We start from the raw sequence: 16,079 nt of genomic DNA, 5'->3' as shown, positions 1-16,079 counted from the left end.
GGGTGGTGGAGTTGCTGTGCCTGGAAGTGCTGCAGGCAAGCCTGGCTGGGGCACTCAGTGCCATGGTCTGGTTGGTTGGGCAGGGCTGGGTGCTAGGTTGGGCTGGATAAGCTTGGAGCCCTCTTCCAACCTGCTTGTCTCTATGATTCCATGACTGCAGGTGAGTCTATGAATGCAGAGTGTGACATTTCTGAGGAATTAAAAGCTGACATCTACACCTCCCCTAAAGAGTCAATTCATAAAGTATGTGAGGTAGCCACAGCAAACACAAAAGCAGCTCTTAGCAGCTCCACTTTTCACTTCTGTCATCTGAATTCTGAGGAACAGCAAACACAGAAATAATAAAGGGCTAGGGAGATGCTGAAGGGACTGGAGCAGTGCCCTGTGAGGAGAGGCTGAGGGACCTGGGGCTGTGTGGTCTGGAGAAGAGAAGCTTGAGAGGGGATTGAATCAATGCTCATGAGTATCTGAGGGCTGGGGGTCAAGAGGGAGGGGACAGGCTCTGCCCAAGTACACCCTGTGAGAGGACAAGGGGCAATGGATGTAAACTGCAGCATGGCAAGCTCCACCTCAATGTGAGGAAAAATTTCTTCATGGAAGGATCCCAGAGCCCTGGCACAGCCTGCCCAGAGAGGCTGTGGAATCTCCTGCTCTGAAGCCTTTCAAGGCCTGTCTGGATGTGTTCCTGTGTGACCTGCACTAGATTATGCAGTCCTGCTCTTGCTGGCAGGTTGGACATGATGACCTCCTGAGGCCCCCTTCCAACCTGTGATCCTGTGAAACAAGGAAGCATTGTTAATTACCTATGCCGAGCTGGGCATATGGGCAAGGACAAGCTCCACTTGGAATTAGCTGGTTTGTAACTCAAAAGAAGGAGAAAAGAGGGTAAAAAGAAACCCCAAGCCTGTTGCTAGATGTTATGCCCTGGATTTCCAAATCTAATTACAGGCAGGTGGGTATCTGGTGAGATTTGATCTGGAGCTTTCACAGCTGCCCAGGAATGCAAGTCTCAGTAAGAGCTGCCTCAATAACTGACAGCATGTCCAGACACAGCTAAGCAGGCATATAAAAGCTTGTCAACCTTCTGTGCTCTAAAAACAGTGATCTAGGTCAAATATCAAAGTGGAAAGCAGGGACCCTGCTCTACCTCCAACAAATGACCGCAGTGCATTATTTACACAGGAGGAAGAAGGAAGTCTTCTGCAGCAGCAACCAGCAGAGTCACCTTAAAGAGAAGTTCTGAACGAGCTGGATCAGCAACGCTCTGATATGCAGCAACTGCTCTATGTTATCTGCAAACCATTTTCCACTCTTGCTGCCCTTGCCACTACTGCTCCCTTCAGGCGCTTGGCAGGTTGCAGCCTTCTCCTGAACACAATCTCCCTGAAAAAAGGGAAGCAAGAAATTCATTCTTCAGACTGAACAAAAGCAGAAAGGTGCTAAATGGCTTGCCCAAGTGTTTAAGTCAGTTTAAGAGTGTTTAAGTCAGTCCATGGTTAATCAGTTGCTAGCATCACTTACTTTTGACGTAAACAGTACTTCCACTTGGCAAGACGACTACATTGGAGGCTGGACTGGCAGGCCTGGGGGACTTCACTGTTGCTACACTGCCACTTGGAACAGGGGTAGATGTTGGGGTTGAAGTGGTACTTGTGTAGGAATAGCAAACCACCACTGAAGAGGAGAAAAGACACCTTCCATATAACCCAAGTGCAGAATCCCATGCCTCTATTGCTGTCTTAACAACTGACATGAAGTCAAAGACTCAGTGGGTGACTATCCACATCTTTGCCTCTACAAACCTTCTACTGTCAAATACTTCCCAATCTGACCTAAGTGTGAGATTAATGGCCTTCAAAGACAACACAGATGGTTTATTGTTGCTCTAGATTTCACTTGCATGTAGTAAGGTGATGGTTTATTATTGCTCTAGATTTCACTTGCAGGTATTAAGCTGATGGTTTATTGTTGCTCCAGATTTCACTTGCAGGTATTAAGCTGATGGTTTACCTCACACTTCATACTTTTCCTTTTTAGCATTAATTCAGTATTTTGATCCTTTTGCTTTTCTGGACACAGTCACATCCAGACTGGTAACTGACAGACAATAGCCAGCTAGCTTTCTTCACAGCACGTCAGTTGAAGAAACCAAAGTATTCCTTCAGTAATGAGCAAGTGTTTTGCTATTCAGCTTTTTTGAACTGCCACTCAGAAGTAACAGCACACTGATCCAGTCTGACCAGAATAAAAGAGCCTGTTTCAAGAGGTGTTACCACATTCTCCAGCTGCATGCAGCATAATTTGAGTCCATTCAGCTGAGCTAGGTGGAATGTCTACCAGGATCTTTTAAAAGACACAGGGAAAGCAGGAGGAAACCTCTTCAACTTCTCACGTTTCATCTGAAGCTAAATAAATAAATCAAAACCCCAACAAAAAGGAAACCAACAAAATCCTCTTGACTGCCACCAAAAGCTACTTAAAATTCTTTACATGCTCTGAAAAATATTTCATCACATAAAGACCTTTACAAGATCTTAAGGCAGTGGCTCAAACATTTACAGTTAGGGGACTTATAGTTTCACAGGTTAACCAGTGCATTTACCCAGTTATCACAGAATCAGTCAGGGCTGGAAGAGACCACAAGCATCTGCCAGTTCCAACCCCCCTGCCATGCCCAGGGACACCCTACCCTAGAGCAGGCTGCACACAGCCTCAGCCAGCCTGGCCTCAAACACCTCCAGCAATGGGGCCTCAGCCACCTCCCTGGGCAACCCAGTCCAGCCTCTCACCACTCCCCTGCTCAACAACTTCCTCCTCACCTCCAGCCTCCCTCTCCCCACCTCCAACTTTGCTCCATTCCCCCCACTCCTGCCACTCTCTGACAGCCTCCAAAGTCCCTCCCCAGCTTTTCTGTAGCCCCCTTCAGATGCTGGAAGGCCAGAGTTCTTGGCAATCTATTTCAGTTGCCTGTGTGCTCACCAACACGAAGTTGTCAGACTGACACTGCAGATGATGCAAAAGCATCTCTAAAGCACCACCACAAAGCAGCATTCTGCGTGCATTCCTACCAGCGCCGTGCAGTAAGAAACACTTAGGTCAGTAAGTATCTAACACAGCAAACCCAAGGTAACAGCTTACACTCTGAGCTCACTTTTAGATTCCCACAGAATCCCAGCCTTCCCTCACCTTCTTTGCTCCCAGTCTCCGCAGGAACGGGAAGAGAGGCGTTGTGCTGGACAGCTGCATTGGCCACGGCGTTGGCGGTAACGGTAAAAGCCGTCTGTGGGACGAGCCGAGGCATCAGCGGCACCAGGCGACGACCTTCGATGGACCACTCCGAAGAGCTGTTTGGCCCAGTCATGCTACAGAGAAATGAACCTTCTGTGAGCCTTCTGCTGAGCTTCCAGAACACTCACTGACCTTTTCCAAGGGCCTTTTTGTCAACAGCTGAAGGCAGTTCAAGCAGCTCGGAGCCACAGGCTCTCCCAACACTGCTCGCGTGGAGCTGTACCTGTATTTCAGTGTCATGGAATATCAACCTTTATTTCATGGAAGCACAGAATGGTTTGGGTTGGAAAGGACCCCCAGAGGTCATCTAGTCCAATACCCCTGCAGTCAGCAGTCACATCCTCCATTAGAGGGCCCAAAGCCCTGTTGAACCCAATCTTGACTAGCTCCAAGGATGGGGCTTCCACCACCTTCCTGGGCAACCTGCTCCAGTGTTCTCTTGATAAAGTACTTGTGTCTAATATCCAACCTAAAGCTCCTCTTCTCTAAGGTCAAACCATTGCCCCTGGTCCTGCCACTGCAGGGCTTTAGAAGCAGGCCCTCTGCAGCCTTCTTGTAGCCCCGTTCAAGATCTGGAAGGTGGCCTCCATGGGTCCATGTCTCTCCTGTGCTGAGGCCTGCAGAGACAGACCCAGCACTGCATGTGGGTATCTCAGCAGAGTGGAGCAGAGGGGGAGAGTCCCTTTCCTCCACCTGCTGCAACCCAGGACTTGTGGGCTGGGAGTGTACAGTGCTGGTTCATGCCCATCTCTTCACTCATCAGTACCCTCAAGGCCTTCTTCTCAGGGCTGCTCTCAATAACATCAGGCTCAGCCTGTACTGATACTGAGGACTGCCCTGACAGAGCTGCTGGGCCTTGCCCTTAGCCTGATTTGCCAACTAAATGCTCATTGTTTATTAGCTGTTTTTCCCCTCTGGCTTTGAAAGAGTGTAGGGAAGGGTGGGGTTTGTTTGGTAAACAGTGTATTTCTAACTTCTTAACCTTGAACATGAAACACTGAACTCTTAGCTGCCCATCTGCAGCACTAGAAGAGCAGGCTGATTTTTGGCAAGCCTGGGATCAGACAATGGCTCACTCAGCTATTTGCATGTCTGGCTTCTTTGTTTCCTCCCCCCAACACCTAACCTACAACAGTTACAAATTAATGGTGATGACACAGAAAAACAAATACAGGCACTTACAGTCCAGCTCTAAAAAGCAGCAACACTGTTGAGCAGCCACCAAAGACACATGAGCACCTGCCCGCTTGCTCCTCACCTCTCCAAACCATGTGCCGCTTGCAAAAGCAAATGCAAGGAGGAACTCACCCAGCTGATGCCACTGGAGCAGCTGCATGCAGCAGCTAAGAGTGTACAATGAGGTCACCACCTCCACTTTTTTCACTCTGGCCATTTTTCCCCTCTGTGCTGACACACTGCTTTCCACTAAGCTCTGCCACCTCTTTGCCTCCTTTTGTCTTTCCAGATCAAGCTAAGTCCCTCTTCACAGACTCTTTCCAAGGGGATTTAAACAAAACTAAAGGCAAATCAAATAACAAAGCAGTGTGCCCTTGTGGCCAGGAGGGCCAATGCCATGGTAGGGAGTATTAAAAGGGGTGTGGTAAGTTGAGAGAGTTTCTTTTCCCTTCCACTCTGCCCTGGTGAGCCTGAATCCAGAGTACTGTGTCCAGTTCTGGGCCCTCAGTTCAAGGACATAGAACTGCTTGAGAGAGTTCAGAGCAGAGCTACAAAGATGATGGAGGGAATGGAAGACCTCTCTTATGAGCAGAGCCTGAGGGAGCTGGGGCTCTTGAGCTTGAAGAAGACTGAGAGATGACCTCAATCATGTCTGTGAAGATGTGCAGGATGAGCGCCCAGAGGCTGCAGCCAGGCTCTGCTGGGAGATGCCCAGTGCCAGGCCAAGGGGCACTGGGTGGAAGCTGAGCCATAGGAAGTTTCATGGAAACATGAGGAGGAATTTTTTCTCTGTGAGGGTGACAGAGCCTGGCACAGGCTGCCCAGGCGGGCTGTGGAGTCTCCCTCTCTGGAGATATTCTATTCCAGACCTGCCTGGATGTGCTCCTGTGTGATCTGCTGTAGGTGATGCTCCTCTGCAGGGGGGGTTGGACTGGATGAGCTTTGGAGATCCCTAACCTTGAACACTTCCAGGGTTGTTGCCTTCAGAATTTCTTAGGGCAATCTAAGATCATAAAACCCCCAAATCATCCCTTGCACTTGTACAGTGAGCGAGAAGCCTTCAGCTCCCAACCGCAACGCTGCTGAAGACCTGCTTCCAGTCTTCTAACGTCAACCTGACAAAGCAGTGTATGGATGAAGGAATTGCTGTAGCTATTGTTCTTTCAAATCCCCCATCCATCTTCCAAGTCCTATCCTTCAGTGGAGGGATAATGGATTTTGCAAAGGCTAGCTTTGGAAAGCATGTAGAAAATGACCCCTAACTTACTTGTGCGCGATGGTTGTTAGCCGCTCATCATTCACTGCTCTCCGAACCTCGGCGCGGTGTCTCTCTGTGGAAATGCTGGTGAAAGAAAGCCAGCCACACAGCTCAGTCAGCAGGCAGGCAGAACATCCATCTCAAACTTCGAGCTAAAACTGACCTTAGGAACGACCTACTCAAAGAGACAAGAGGCACAGCTGCATCTAGGAGGTTGTCGCCTCACCTTCTGCTACTGCGGTGAGAACAAACAAAATGTGTTGCTGTGCTCAGGGACCACTGGAGAATGGGGAGAGACTCAGAGGGGTTGGAAGGGACCTCCACAGAGCAGCCAGCAGAATCACCTAGGGCAGGTCAGACAGGAATGCATCCAGAAGGGTCTGAAAAATCTCCAGTGAAGGAGACTCCACAACCTTTCTGGGCAGCCTGTTCCAGGACTCCATCACCCTCACCATAAAGAAGTGTCCCCTTAAGCCAAGGGCTGTGGAGATGCTGAAGTGTGTCCAGAGCAGGGCCAGGAGGATGCTCAGAGGGCTGCAGCAGCTCTGCTGTGAGCACAGCCTGAAAGAGTTGAGGCTGTGCAGGCTGGAGCAGAGGAGGCTCCCAGGGGACCTTCTTGTGGCCTTCCAGCATCTGAAGGGGGCTCCAAAAACGCTGGGGAGGGACTTTGGAGGGTGTGAGGGAGTGTCAGGAGTGGGGGGAATGGAGCAAAGGTGGAGGTGTGGAGAGGGAGGCTGGAGGTGAGGAGGAAGTTGTTGAGCAGGAGAGTGGTGAGAGGCTGGACTGGGTTGCCCAGGGAGGTGGTTGAGGCCCCATGGCTGGAGGTGTTTGAGGCCAGGCTGGCTGAGGTTGTGTGCAGCCTGCTCTAGGGTAGGGTATCCCTGGGCATGGCAGGGGGTTGGAACTGGCTGATCCTTGTGCTCCCTTCCAACCCTGCCCGATTCTATGGTTCTATGTGAGGTGGAACCTGCTATGTTCCAGCCTGTACCCACTGCTCCTTATGCTATCACAGGGCATCACCCAAAAGAACCTGGCACCTTTATCTTGACATCCACCCTTCAGATAATTATAGGCAGTGAAAAGATCTCCTCTCAGCCTTCTCCTTTCCAGAATAAATCACCCCAGGGCTCTCAGTCTCTCTTCACAGCAGAGATGTTCAAGCTCCCACTCATCTTCGCAGTGCTCTATTGGACTCTTTCCAGCAGATCCCCGTCTCTCCTGAACTGGGGAGCCCAAAACTGGACACTATTCCAGGTGTGATCTCAGCAGGACAGAGCACAGAGGGAGGAGAACCTCCCTAGACCAGCTGAACACACTTTTCTTGATGCACCCTGGGATGCCATTGGCCTTCTTAGCCACCAGGGCATACTGCTGTCTCACGGAGAATTGCTGTCCACTATGGATCTAGGGTCTTTCCCCATGGAGCTGCTTTCCAGTAGGACAATCCCTGGGCAGACACCAGTGTGCCTGGTGTTCTTCCCCCCCAGATGCAGGACTCTGCACTTGTCCTTATTGAACCTCCTGAGGTTTCCATTCACTCAGCCCTCCAGCCAGTCCAGATCTCACTGGATGGCAGCACAGCCTGACAGGCTGCTGCCCCTGCAGTTTCTTATCATGAGCAAATCTGCTGAGGGCTCACTCAATCCCTGTCATTACTGCTCACTGGGCAGCCCTGAAAAGCAACCAGAATCCAAGCTCCTAATGAGAGCAGTAAAGCATATGTTAAAAAAATCACACCGAACACTGACAGTTCCTTCTTGTTGTAACCTCAGCCCAAAGGTCCTGCCTTGAGGAGGCTCCATGTGAACAAGCTCACACTCCTGAGCTGGATGTAGTCCTTTTAATACTCAGTGTCTCTCAAAACACTAAACCTCCCACTACAGAAAGAGTTCCTTTCCTCATTCAGAACTTTGAGCAGAATGGGAATTACATCTCCACAAGATGGAGAATTACTTCTCTGAGTTGAGTTTTGCTGGCTACTGGACTGGAATGTCTCCTCTACAAGAAGCTGAGAGACCTTGGGTTGCTTAGCCTGGAGAAGAGTAAACTGAGAGGGCATCTTTTCATTGCTGGTAAGTATCTAAAAAGATGGGGCTAGACTCTTTTCATAGAATCACAGAATCAAGCAGGTTGGAAGAGAGCTCCAAGCTCAGCCAGCCCAACCTAGCACCCAGCCCTGCCCAACCAACCAGACCATGGCACTAAGTGCCCCAGCCAGGCTTGGCTGCAACACCTCCAGCCACGGCCACTCCACCACCTCCCTGGGCAGCCCATTCCAATGCCAATCACTCTTTCTGCCAGGAACTTCCTAACAACATCCAGCCTATACTTCCCCCAGCACAACTCAGTGGTGCCCAGCAACAGGACAAGGAGCAATGGGCACAACCTGGAACACAAAAGTTCACCTAAGCATGAGGAAAAACTCTGAGGGTGCCAGAGCACTGGAGCAGACTGCCCAGAGAGGCTGTGGAGTCTCCTCTGGAGAGATTCCAAACTCGCCTGGACGCAGCTCTGTGCAGCCTGCTGCGGGTGACCCTGCTTTAGCAGGGAGGCACGGGCAGATGATCTCCAGAGGTCCCTTCCAACCCCTATCCTGCTGAGACTCTGCCTGTGGGATTCACACAACACCTTAACAGAAAAGAGGAGGTCAGTTCTTCTTCCACAAAGGTCAGCTTACCTAAGCACTTTAGAGAGCTCTCCAAGAAGATCCTTCTTCTCTCTCGTGAGGTCCCCCTGTGCACGTAAGGCACTGATGACACCTGCATATGCCTCCAGTTCTGAAGAATCAGAGCAAACAACATTGCCACTTAATGCTCACAGCAGAAAAGAAAGAAAATGTTATTGCCAGTCTTAGTTACAGCATTCTATTAATTTTCAAAGCCATGAACAGGAACATGTCTCTCAATTAGGCAGTGCCTTTGGAAAGGGGCTGATGATTTAGAACCCTCTCAGCCAATTACTCTGCAGCGCACAGCTTTCCTATGAAACAATTCTACCAGCACAGAGGATTATCTGGTTTATAAACCCAACCAAGTACTGCAAGCTCTCTCTCTCTGGGCTGACAGTCCAGACACAAAACTTGAACACTTCTCAAATCTGGAGAGCTGCTCAGAACTCTCTAGAAGCAGAAGAAAATCTTGAACAGGCATCATTACGAGAAGCTGCCTGGAGAAGCTCAGCGTGGAAGAGAAATACACCACCAAAACAGCACCTTCTTTTTTGTTCTTAATTGCTTGCTTTAATTAGCATGGAGAACATCAGCTCCAGTTTGTTAAATACAACCATCAGAAGCCTTTATGCCCATTTACTAGCTATGTGCAACTGCCTGAAGCTGGAAAGAAGGCAACAGAGCGAATTAAACCTGCTCAACACAAAAGAAACAACCAGGCCGTTCTTAAGTGCACAGCAATCAGCATCAACTCACAAAAGCCCAGCTCTGATTTAATGTAAGTCTGTAATTCCAGGTGACTCATCATGCCAGCAGGACTTGAAGAAATAGTTAAACGCCACCAGAAGTGCTGATTTTCTGTCCTAGCAAGCAGGGTGAAAATGCACTCAGTGCCAATAACAGAGCCTGCTAACTTGCCAGAGGATGATTTCCTGTTCTGTGCTTAGCAGAACTTAAGGAAGCCTTCCTGAAGCTCCTGCTTTAAACCAGAAAGGCCAATGAGTTGGATACTTTCACTGACGCCTTCTATTCAGCGTCCCCCATGCCCGCAGCCAACTCAGACCTACCCCACAGCACATCCCAGCTAACCAGGAAATAAAAACAGGCAAGAAGAAAAGGGGCTGGGCAAAGCCTCACACCTCTGAAGTTTGCTGCAAAAGAAAGACTGATGCTACTCTGAAAAGCTTTCAGTTTGGGATTCCAAAGAGCTAATTTACAAATCAAATCAAGGAACTGTGCTGAGCAGAAGCCCTGCTCTCCTGGCCCGATTAAAGAGACAAAAACACAAAGCAGAGTTGCTTTAGTTAACTACGCAGCCTGCTCTGGGGATGCTGAGTGACCTCCAGAAGCATTTAGAGCTTCAGTTAGAAAACATTTGCTAATTACTGCAATGGTTATTGCTAATATCAACGTTTATTTAGACAATCATGTTAAAATATTTGAGATGCTAATTACTTTCCTCCCTGAACACCACCAAGTAATTCTCAGATACCACGGTGTAATTATTTAGCAAGAATAGATTCAGTTTTGCCTCCTCTCTGCATTCTTTTCAACCAGAAACCCTCCACATCAGAGCTTTAAAAAGGCACATTCCGACCTTTGGGAAGCTAGAAAATATTACAGGGCAGCTGTACCCACCTTCCTCAGCCTTACATCTAGGTATCAATCACTAACTGCTGCTCTCTCTCCAGCACGAAGCACAAAAGGCCAGGAGAGGTTTCACAAACAAACCTCATTATTCCCTGGCGTTAAGGCGCTGTCACCATCCCCTGTGCACTTAAAGCCCAGGAGCGCTGCAGCAGGAGGCTACCGCACACCACAGGAGGCATTTCAGCCTCACCTACACCACTACATTTGGCTCACGACGGAGTTGCTGAGTGGCCAACAGATGAGATGATGGGCTGAGAGCTGGAAAAGTGAGCTTCTGCAATGAAGACGAGTACGGCTGGACGGGACCACCAGGCTCCCTCACCCTCAGGGCTTGCGCTGTGTCTGTTTAACTGCGAGCTACAAGAGGCGGCTGCTACAGGCTCTGCCGCCGCTCTGCTGGCAGGGCCCCCTTGTGGGGACACAGCTCCTGCCAGCGAGAGAGAGAGAAAGAAAAAAACCTCTTTTTTGGATATTTTCTTTTCCTTCCTGTCAGCCTAGGTTATGTCACTGAAGGAGGTGTAGCTGCAGTTGTTTGGCTCAGGGGCAGCAGCAAGGTTCTGCCAGCACACAGCTGGAGTGGAAGTGAGGTTTTTCTTGGGTTTCATTTTGTAGCACAGATGCAGTCCAAATCTCCTGGCACCCTGCACTTTGCTCCTGGTTTTTGTACTTCTTGAGCCTCACTTAAGACCTAGAGTCGTCACTTCAGCAGATGTTAGCAGATGTACAGCTTAGCTGCAACGCTGCATGCGATGTCTGCGCTTGCTTGAGCCAATCCCAGATTCCCAAGAAATTAAATGCAAGCAGAAAGAGAGGGAAAATAAAGCCCTCGGCTCTCAGAAAATAAAGTGGGTGGCTTGGTAATCTATGAGAACCTCAAGAGAGTTAAGAACTGCAGCATACTCAAGTACAGAGAGAAGAAAAGCTGTGACAACGGTGACAGCAAGTTAGAGGGAGCCGCAACTCTCTCCCTGACATCATCTCCTGGATTATGCTCCCCAGAAGAAAGCTCGAAAAGAAATCTCCTCCCTCCTTCTAGTATTATGCATCATTTAACTGGGAAACACAAATAATCCTTAACCAAACAAACTAATCTCTAAGAACTCAGTAATGACTGCACAGATCAGAGCCATGGTTTAACAAAGGATTCTCTCTCCTGTGATAGCAGAAACAGGGATGCATGAGGAGAGAGCAGATATTTTTATCACCCTTTCCTGGTACAGAGACATTTTAAGACAGAGCACAAAAAACAACCTCCCAACATGTATTTATCAGGCAGGGGTCTCAGATACTGCACTACATCTGAAACACTGTTATGGCAGTGAAGTGACAAACACTGTTTTAACCCTGCCCTGTGTAACTGCAAAACCACAAACCATCACCTTTTGTTTTCCTCCTCTTTCAGGTGTTTCTGACAGCACCTTAAATACTTCAACTCAGAGCCACAGTGACAGTTAAATCAGGGTTCTATGATTTTGTCATGGGGGATTTTGCACAAAAAGGTGTCCAATACAAATGAAGACCCTCCTGCTGCACGTCAGTAGCTGTAAAAAGAACAACATCAGCGAGGCAGAGAGGGACTGGGACATCCATGGCAGATGCAACCAAACCAATCCTCTTTACCCATCTTGCTCAGGCAGAGAACCTCTGCCAAACATCACTGTAAGCCAGGGCTGTCCAACCAATGGCACAGGCAAAAAGCGGGTAATCACTTGCAAGTTGCCTGGAGGTAGATTAAAGTATTTCAGGGAAGCAGCGGGCAGGCAAAGCTTTAAAAGGGCAAACATACAGAGCCACAGATCGCATCTTACTGTACCCAGTTTGCGAAGGATCCTCTTGCATTCATCTCTGCTGAGATCCAGAAGAGTTGGCCACACCACGGGCATCTCTGCCGCCTGTCTGCGCTCCCACCGAGCTCAGCCTCGCTGGAGAAGGAACATAAATGCACTAAGTGCAAGTCCATCACTTATTGATCTCCCGAGCCGATAAATGCAAACTCTCCTCAGCCTGCTCACGACTCCACAGACACATTCGCTCCCCTCTCGGTTCCAACCTTGTAGCGGCATTCTTTGCCACGCCGGAATTCAGCAGCTTCACAAGGGCACGCACTTCCTGCACTCTCTTGCTCAGATCCATCACCAGAGCCTTTTACCGAGTTTCCCATCTCTTCCTCAGCCTTTTTTTCCCATGTTGAAACGCTCCGAACTGCTGCCCAAGTCTCCTCCTCCTCTTTATGCACAGAGCACCTATTATAAGAACTCTTCCAGCTAACCGCACGCCCTCCCTCCCCCCCGGGCAATGCATTCAGTCCTAGCCCATAATACGACAGAATAGCTAAAACAGTGTCAGAATTCTGCGTTCCAACCAACGGCAGCCCCCCGGAAAAAATCGCCTGGCACGGGAACACCCCTCCGACCGACGGCACTTCGCAGAGATCCCGGGGGCGGCGGGGAAGAGAGATGCCTCTCCCCGGTGCAACGGGGAAACGAAGCGAAAGAGAGGAGCCGGAGATGAGCCGGAGATGAGCCGGAGATGAGCCGGAGATGAGCCGGAGATGAGCCGGAGATGAGCGGAGCGGGTCGAGCCGGCCTGGGCCGGCCCGCGGCCGCGCCGCGCTGCGCTCGCCGGGCAGAGAAGGACACAGCGCAGGAGGGGTGGGGGTGGACACCGGGAACAAAAGCCCCGGCGCCGTCGCACCTTCCAGCGCGGGGCTGCAGGGAGGACCTCCTACAAAGGCGCCCGGAGGCAGCCACCACCCGGGAACTGCCCGCCCGCCCTTCTCGGGGCCTCCAAGGCCCTCTGTGAGGGACTGGCGGGATCCGACGACGCTCGATCCCCGACAGGTTCGGGGGTAACCATCCCCGGGGCCCCCGCCGGCAGGAGGGAGGGAGGGAGCGAGCGAGCGAGCGGGTGGTGGCCGCTGCTTACCCGCGCAGGGCGGAGGAGCAGCGGCGGCAGCTTGCAGCGCCGGACAGAGAGCTGCCGCGGGCGCGGGCCCGTGAAGAGGCGGCGGGTCCCCGGCGCCGGGAGCAGCGGAGCTGAGCCTCTGCCCGAGGGAGAGCGCCCTGGGCAACACAGAGAGGCGCGACGGCTCTACCGGGGCACGGCACCCACCTGCCCGGCTGCGCCTGGCACATGGAAGAGCTCCTCGGCGGCAAGCCCCGATCCCCCCGCTCCGGCGCCGCTCCGGCTCCGTTCGGCGGCGGCAGCGCTCCCCGGGCCAAGATGGCAGCGCGCCGGCTGCGCGCGCGCCGCGGAGCACGCCGGGAGCTGCAGTCCCGCTCCTCACGGCCGGCGAGCGGCGAGGCGGAGGAAGGCAGAGAGAAGGCAGTGCCGAGGCGAAGAAAGGCAGTGCCGAGGCGGCAGCGAGGCGCATGGCGGCCGAGCACGGCGCTCCGGGAGCTGTAGTCCCCGCGGCCTCTGCCGACGCCATGGGGACGCAGCGGCGGCTCGCCCCGCCATGGCGGGCCCGCCGCCTACGGGCAGCGAGAGAGGACAAAACACCTCGCGCGCGTCCCGCCCGCCTTGGTCCAGCCGTGGAAGCGGTGCGTTTAAATGTATGTTGCGTGCCCCTAAACTTTAGGCAGTAACACCGCATCTGGCAAAGGATTCTGGCGTGGTTGGCATCCGCAGCACTGTCATTTGGCCGATTGCAGCACTCTGACTTCAAACGAGCACTGGCTGCAAGCCGTGCAGGGTAGGGACGTAGTCAGCGGCGCTTCTGTGCAAACAATAAGGTCATTACATCCGCAGCGTGAAACTGCTGCTGGGTAGTTTCGCTCCGTACTGCAGCGAGTCACTGAGCAGAGCAACCATCACATCCCAACACCATCACAGAATCGACCAGGCTGGAAGAGAGCTCCCAGCTCAGCCAGCCCAACCTAGCACCCAGCCCTGCCCAACCAACCAGAACATGGCACTAAGTGCCCCAGCCAGGCTTGGCTGCAACACCTCCAGCCACAGCCACTCCACCACCTCCCTGGGCAGCCCATTCCAGTGCCAATCACTCTCTGCCAGCAACTTCCTCCTCACATCCACCTTAGACCACCTCTGCCACGGCTTGAGGCTGTGTCCCCTTCTGTCCCTAGGTGCCTGGCAGAAGAGACCAACACCCTGATTTCCTGGGCCCGGCACCTATTTTATGTATTACAGCAATTATAACTTTCCTTATCTTCGTACTTCCCAGAAACACAGACATTTATATCTTTAAAAGTCCTGAGATAAGAAATAGAAAAGGTCTCGGTGAATCTTAAAAGCTCCAGGCTGTGGCTGCTGCATGTTACAGTGACAAAGTAAAGAATAAATCACAGGCTCACAGATGTCAGGGGCTGGAAGGGACTCAAGGAGAGCTTCCAGTCCAGTCCCCCTGCCACAGCAGGACCACACAATCCAGCTCAGAGCACACAGAACACATGCAGACAGGCCTGGAAAGGCTCCAGAGAAGGAGACTCCACAACCTCTCTGGGCAGCCTGTGCCAGGGCTCTGGGACCCTTCCAGGCAAGAGGTTCCCCCTTGTGCTGAGCTGGAACCTCCTGTGCTGCAGCTTCCATCCATTGCTGCTTGTCCTATGCCAGGGAGCAGTGAGCAGACCCTGTCCCCCCCTCCTGACCCCCAGCCCTCAGCCACACTGCTCCTGAGCCAGCCCAGGATGCCATTGGCTCTGCTGCCCACCTGGGCACTGCTGCCTCAGCTTCAGCTCCTCTCTCCCAGCACCCCCAGCTCCCTCTCTGCCTGACTGCTCTCAGCCACCCTGGTCCCAGCCTGCAGTGCTGCTTGGGGTTGTTGTGGCCAAAGTGCAGAACCCTGCACTTGGCCTTGTTCAGTCTCATCCCCTTGGCCTCTGCCCACTCATCCAGCCTGGCCAGGTCCCTCTGCAGGGCTCTGCTACCCTCCAACAGGTGAGCAAAGGAGCAAAATGCAGAATGTGAAAATATTGCTAGCAGCTTTTCTAGCCTTTGTTGCCTTCCAGGATGTTAATCACTTCCTTCGTTATTTATTTATTTATTTACATCCTGAGTCATCAGTTCAGGAAGTTCCAAACCTGCAGAGCACTTCCTGACGGTTCAGAAAGCAAAGCAGCAGAGAAACTTATGGGCAGCAGCAACATTTCATCACTGGTTCCTAAGGAAGCAAGGCTCAACAGTGTAAAACAGTAAAAACCCAAAGCACAAGGTGGAAGTAGCTTGCAATAGTCTGGTTTTATTTTGCAGGAGAGAGAAGAATGCATCTGGAACATGTCCAGAGAAGGGCCACGAGGATGAGCAGAGGGATGGAGCTGCTCTGCTGTAAGGAGAGACTGAGGCAGTTGGGGCTGTGCAGTTTGGAGAGAAGGCTCCCAGGTGATCTTACTGTGACCTTTTGGTATCTTAAGTGGCTTTTTAGGCTGTCAGGTAGTGACTGGACTGGGTGGAATGGAACAAAGCTGGAAATGGGGAGATTTAGACTGGATGTGAGGAAGAAGTTCTTCACCATGAGGGTGCTGAAAGCCTGGAGGTGGTGGAAGCCTCATGCCTGGAGGTCACAGGCTCACAGATGTCAGGGGTTGGAAGGGACCCAAGGAGAGCATCCAGTCCAACTCCCCTGACAGAGCAGGACCACACAATCTAGCACAGGGCACACAGGAACACATCCAGACAGGCCTGGAAAGGCTCCACAGAAGGAGACTCCACAACCTTTCTGGGCAGCTCTGGGACCCTTCCCTTGTGTTGAGCTGGAGCTTCTTTTGCTGCAGCTTCCATCCATCGCTGCTTGTCCTATGCCAGGGAGCAGTGAGCAGAGCCTGTCCCCCCCTGACCCCCAGCCCTCAGATAGTTACAGACATTGATTCAATCCCCTCTCAGTCTTCTCTTCTCCAGACTAAGCAGCCCCAGGGCCCTCAGCCTCTCCTCACCAGGCAGTGCCCTCCAGTCCCCTCATCATCCTCATAGCCCTCCGCTGGACTCTCTCCAGCAGACCCCTGTGCCTCTGCAACTGGGGAGCCCAAAACTGAAGGCAGTGCTCAAGATGAGGTCTCAGCAGGGCAGAGTAGATGTTCTTAAGGC

The 16,079-nt window shown here is 51.8% G+C and overlaps 1 protein-coding gene across 10 annotated transcripts in view; it reads right to left on the bottom strand.

Annotated features, from left to right (window-relative positions):
* Positions 1 to 16,079, bottom strand: part of EMSY (EMSY transcriptional repressor, BRCA2 interacting) — a 55,736-nt gene that overhangs the window by 37,314 nt on the left and 2,343 nt on the right. For 6 of the 10 annotated variants that reach the window (XM_064168390.1, XM_064168453.1, XM_064168427.1 and 3 more), the window contains exons 1-5: positions 13,152 to 13,317; positions 11,854 to 11,962; positions 8,400 to 8,499; positions 5,732 to 5,806; positions 3,187 to 3,362 (exon numbers count right to left, since the gene is read on the bottom strand). In XM_064168390.1, the coding sequence (XP_064024460.1) occupies positions 3,187 to 3,362; positions 5,732 to 5,806; positions 8,400 to 8,499; positions 11,854 to 11,923 (421 nt within the window). In that variant the 5' untranslated portion in view covers positions 11,924 to 11,962; positions 13,152 to 13,317. Of the gene's footprint in view, positions 1 to 1,521; positions 1,675 to 3,186; positions 3,363 to 5,731; positions 5,807 to 8,399; positions 8,500 to 11,848; positions 11,963 to 13,151; positions 13,318 to 16,079 lie in introns of those variants that run through there. The other 4 variants (XM_064168398.1, XM_064168405.1, XM_064168455.1 and 1 more) reach the window with 3 other exon arrangements.

Source organism: Pogoniulus pusillus, chromosome 3 (assembly GCF_015220805.1).
Source record: "Pogoniulus pusillus isolate bPogPus1 chromosome 3, bPogPus1.pri, whole genome shotgun sequence".
NCBI classification, from domain to species: domain Eukaryota; kingdom Metazoa; phylum Chordata; class Aves; order Piciformes; family Lybiidae; genus Pogoniulus; species Pogoniulus pusillus.
The sequence above is the reverse complement of the archived record's forward strand: the minus strand, read 5'-3'. Positions and strand labels throughout refer to the sequence as shown.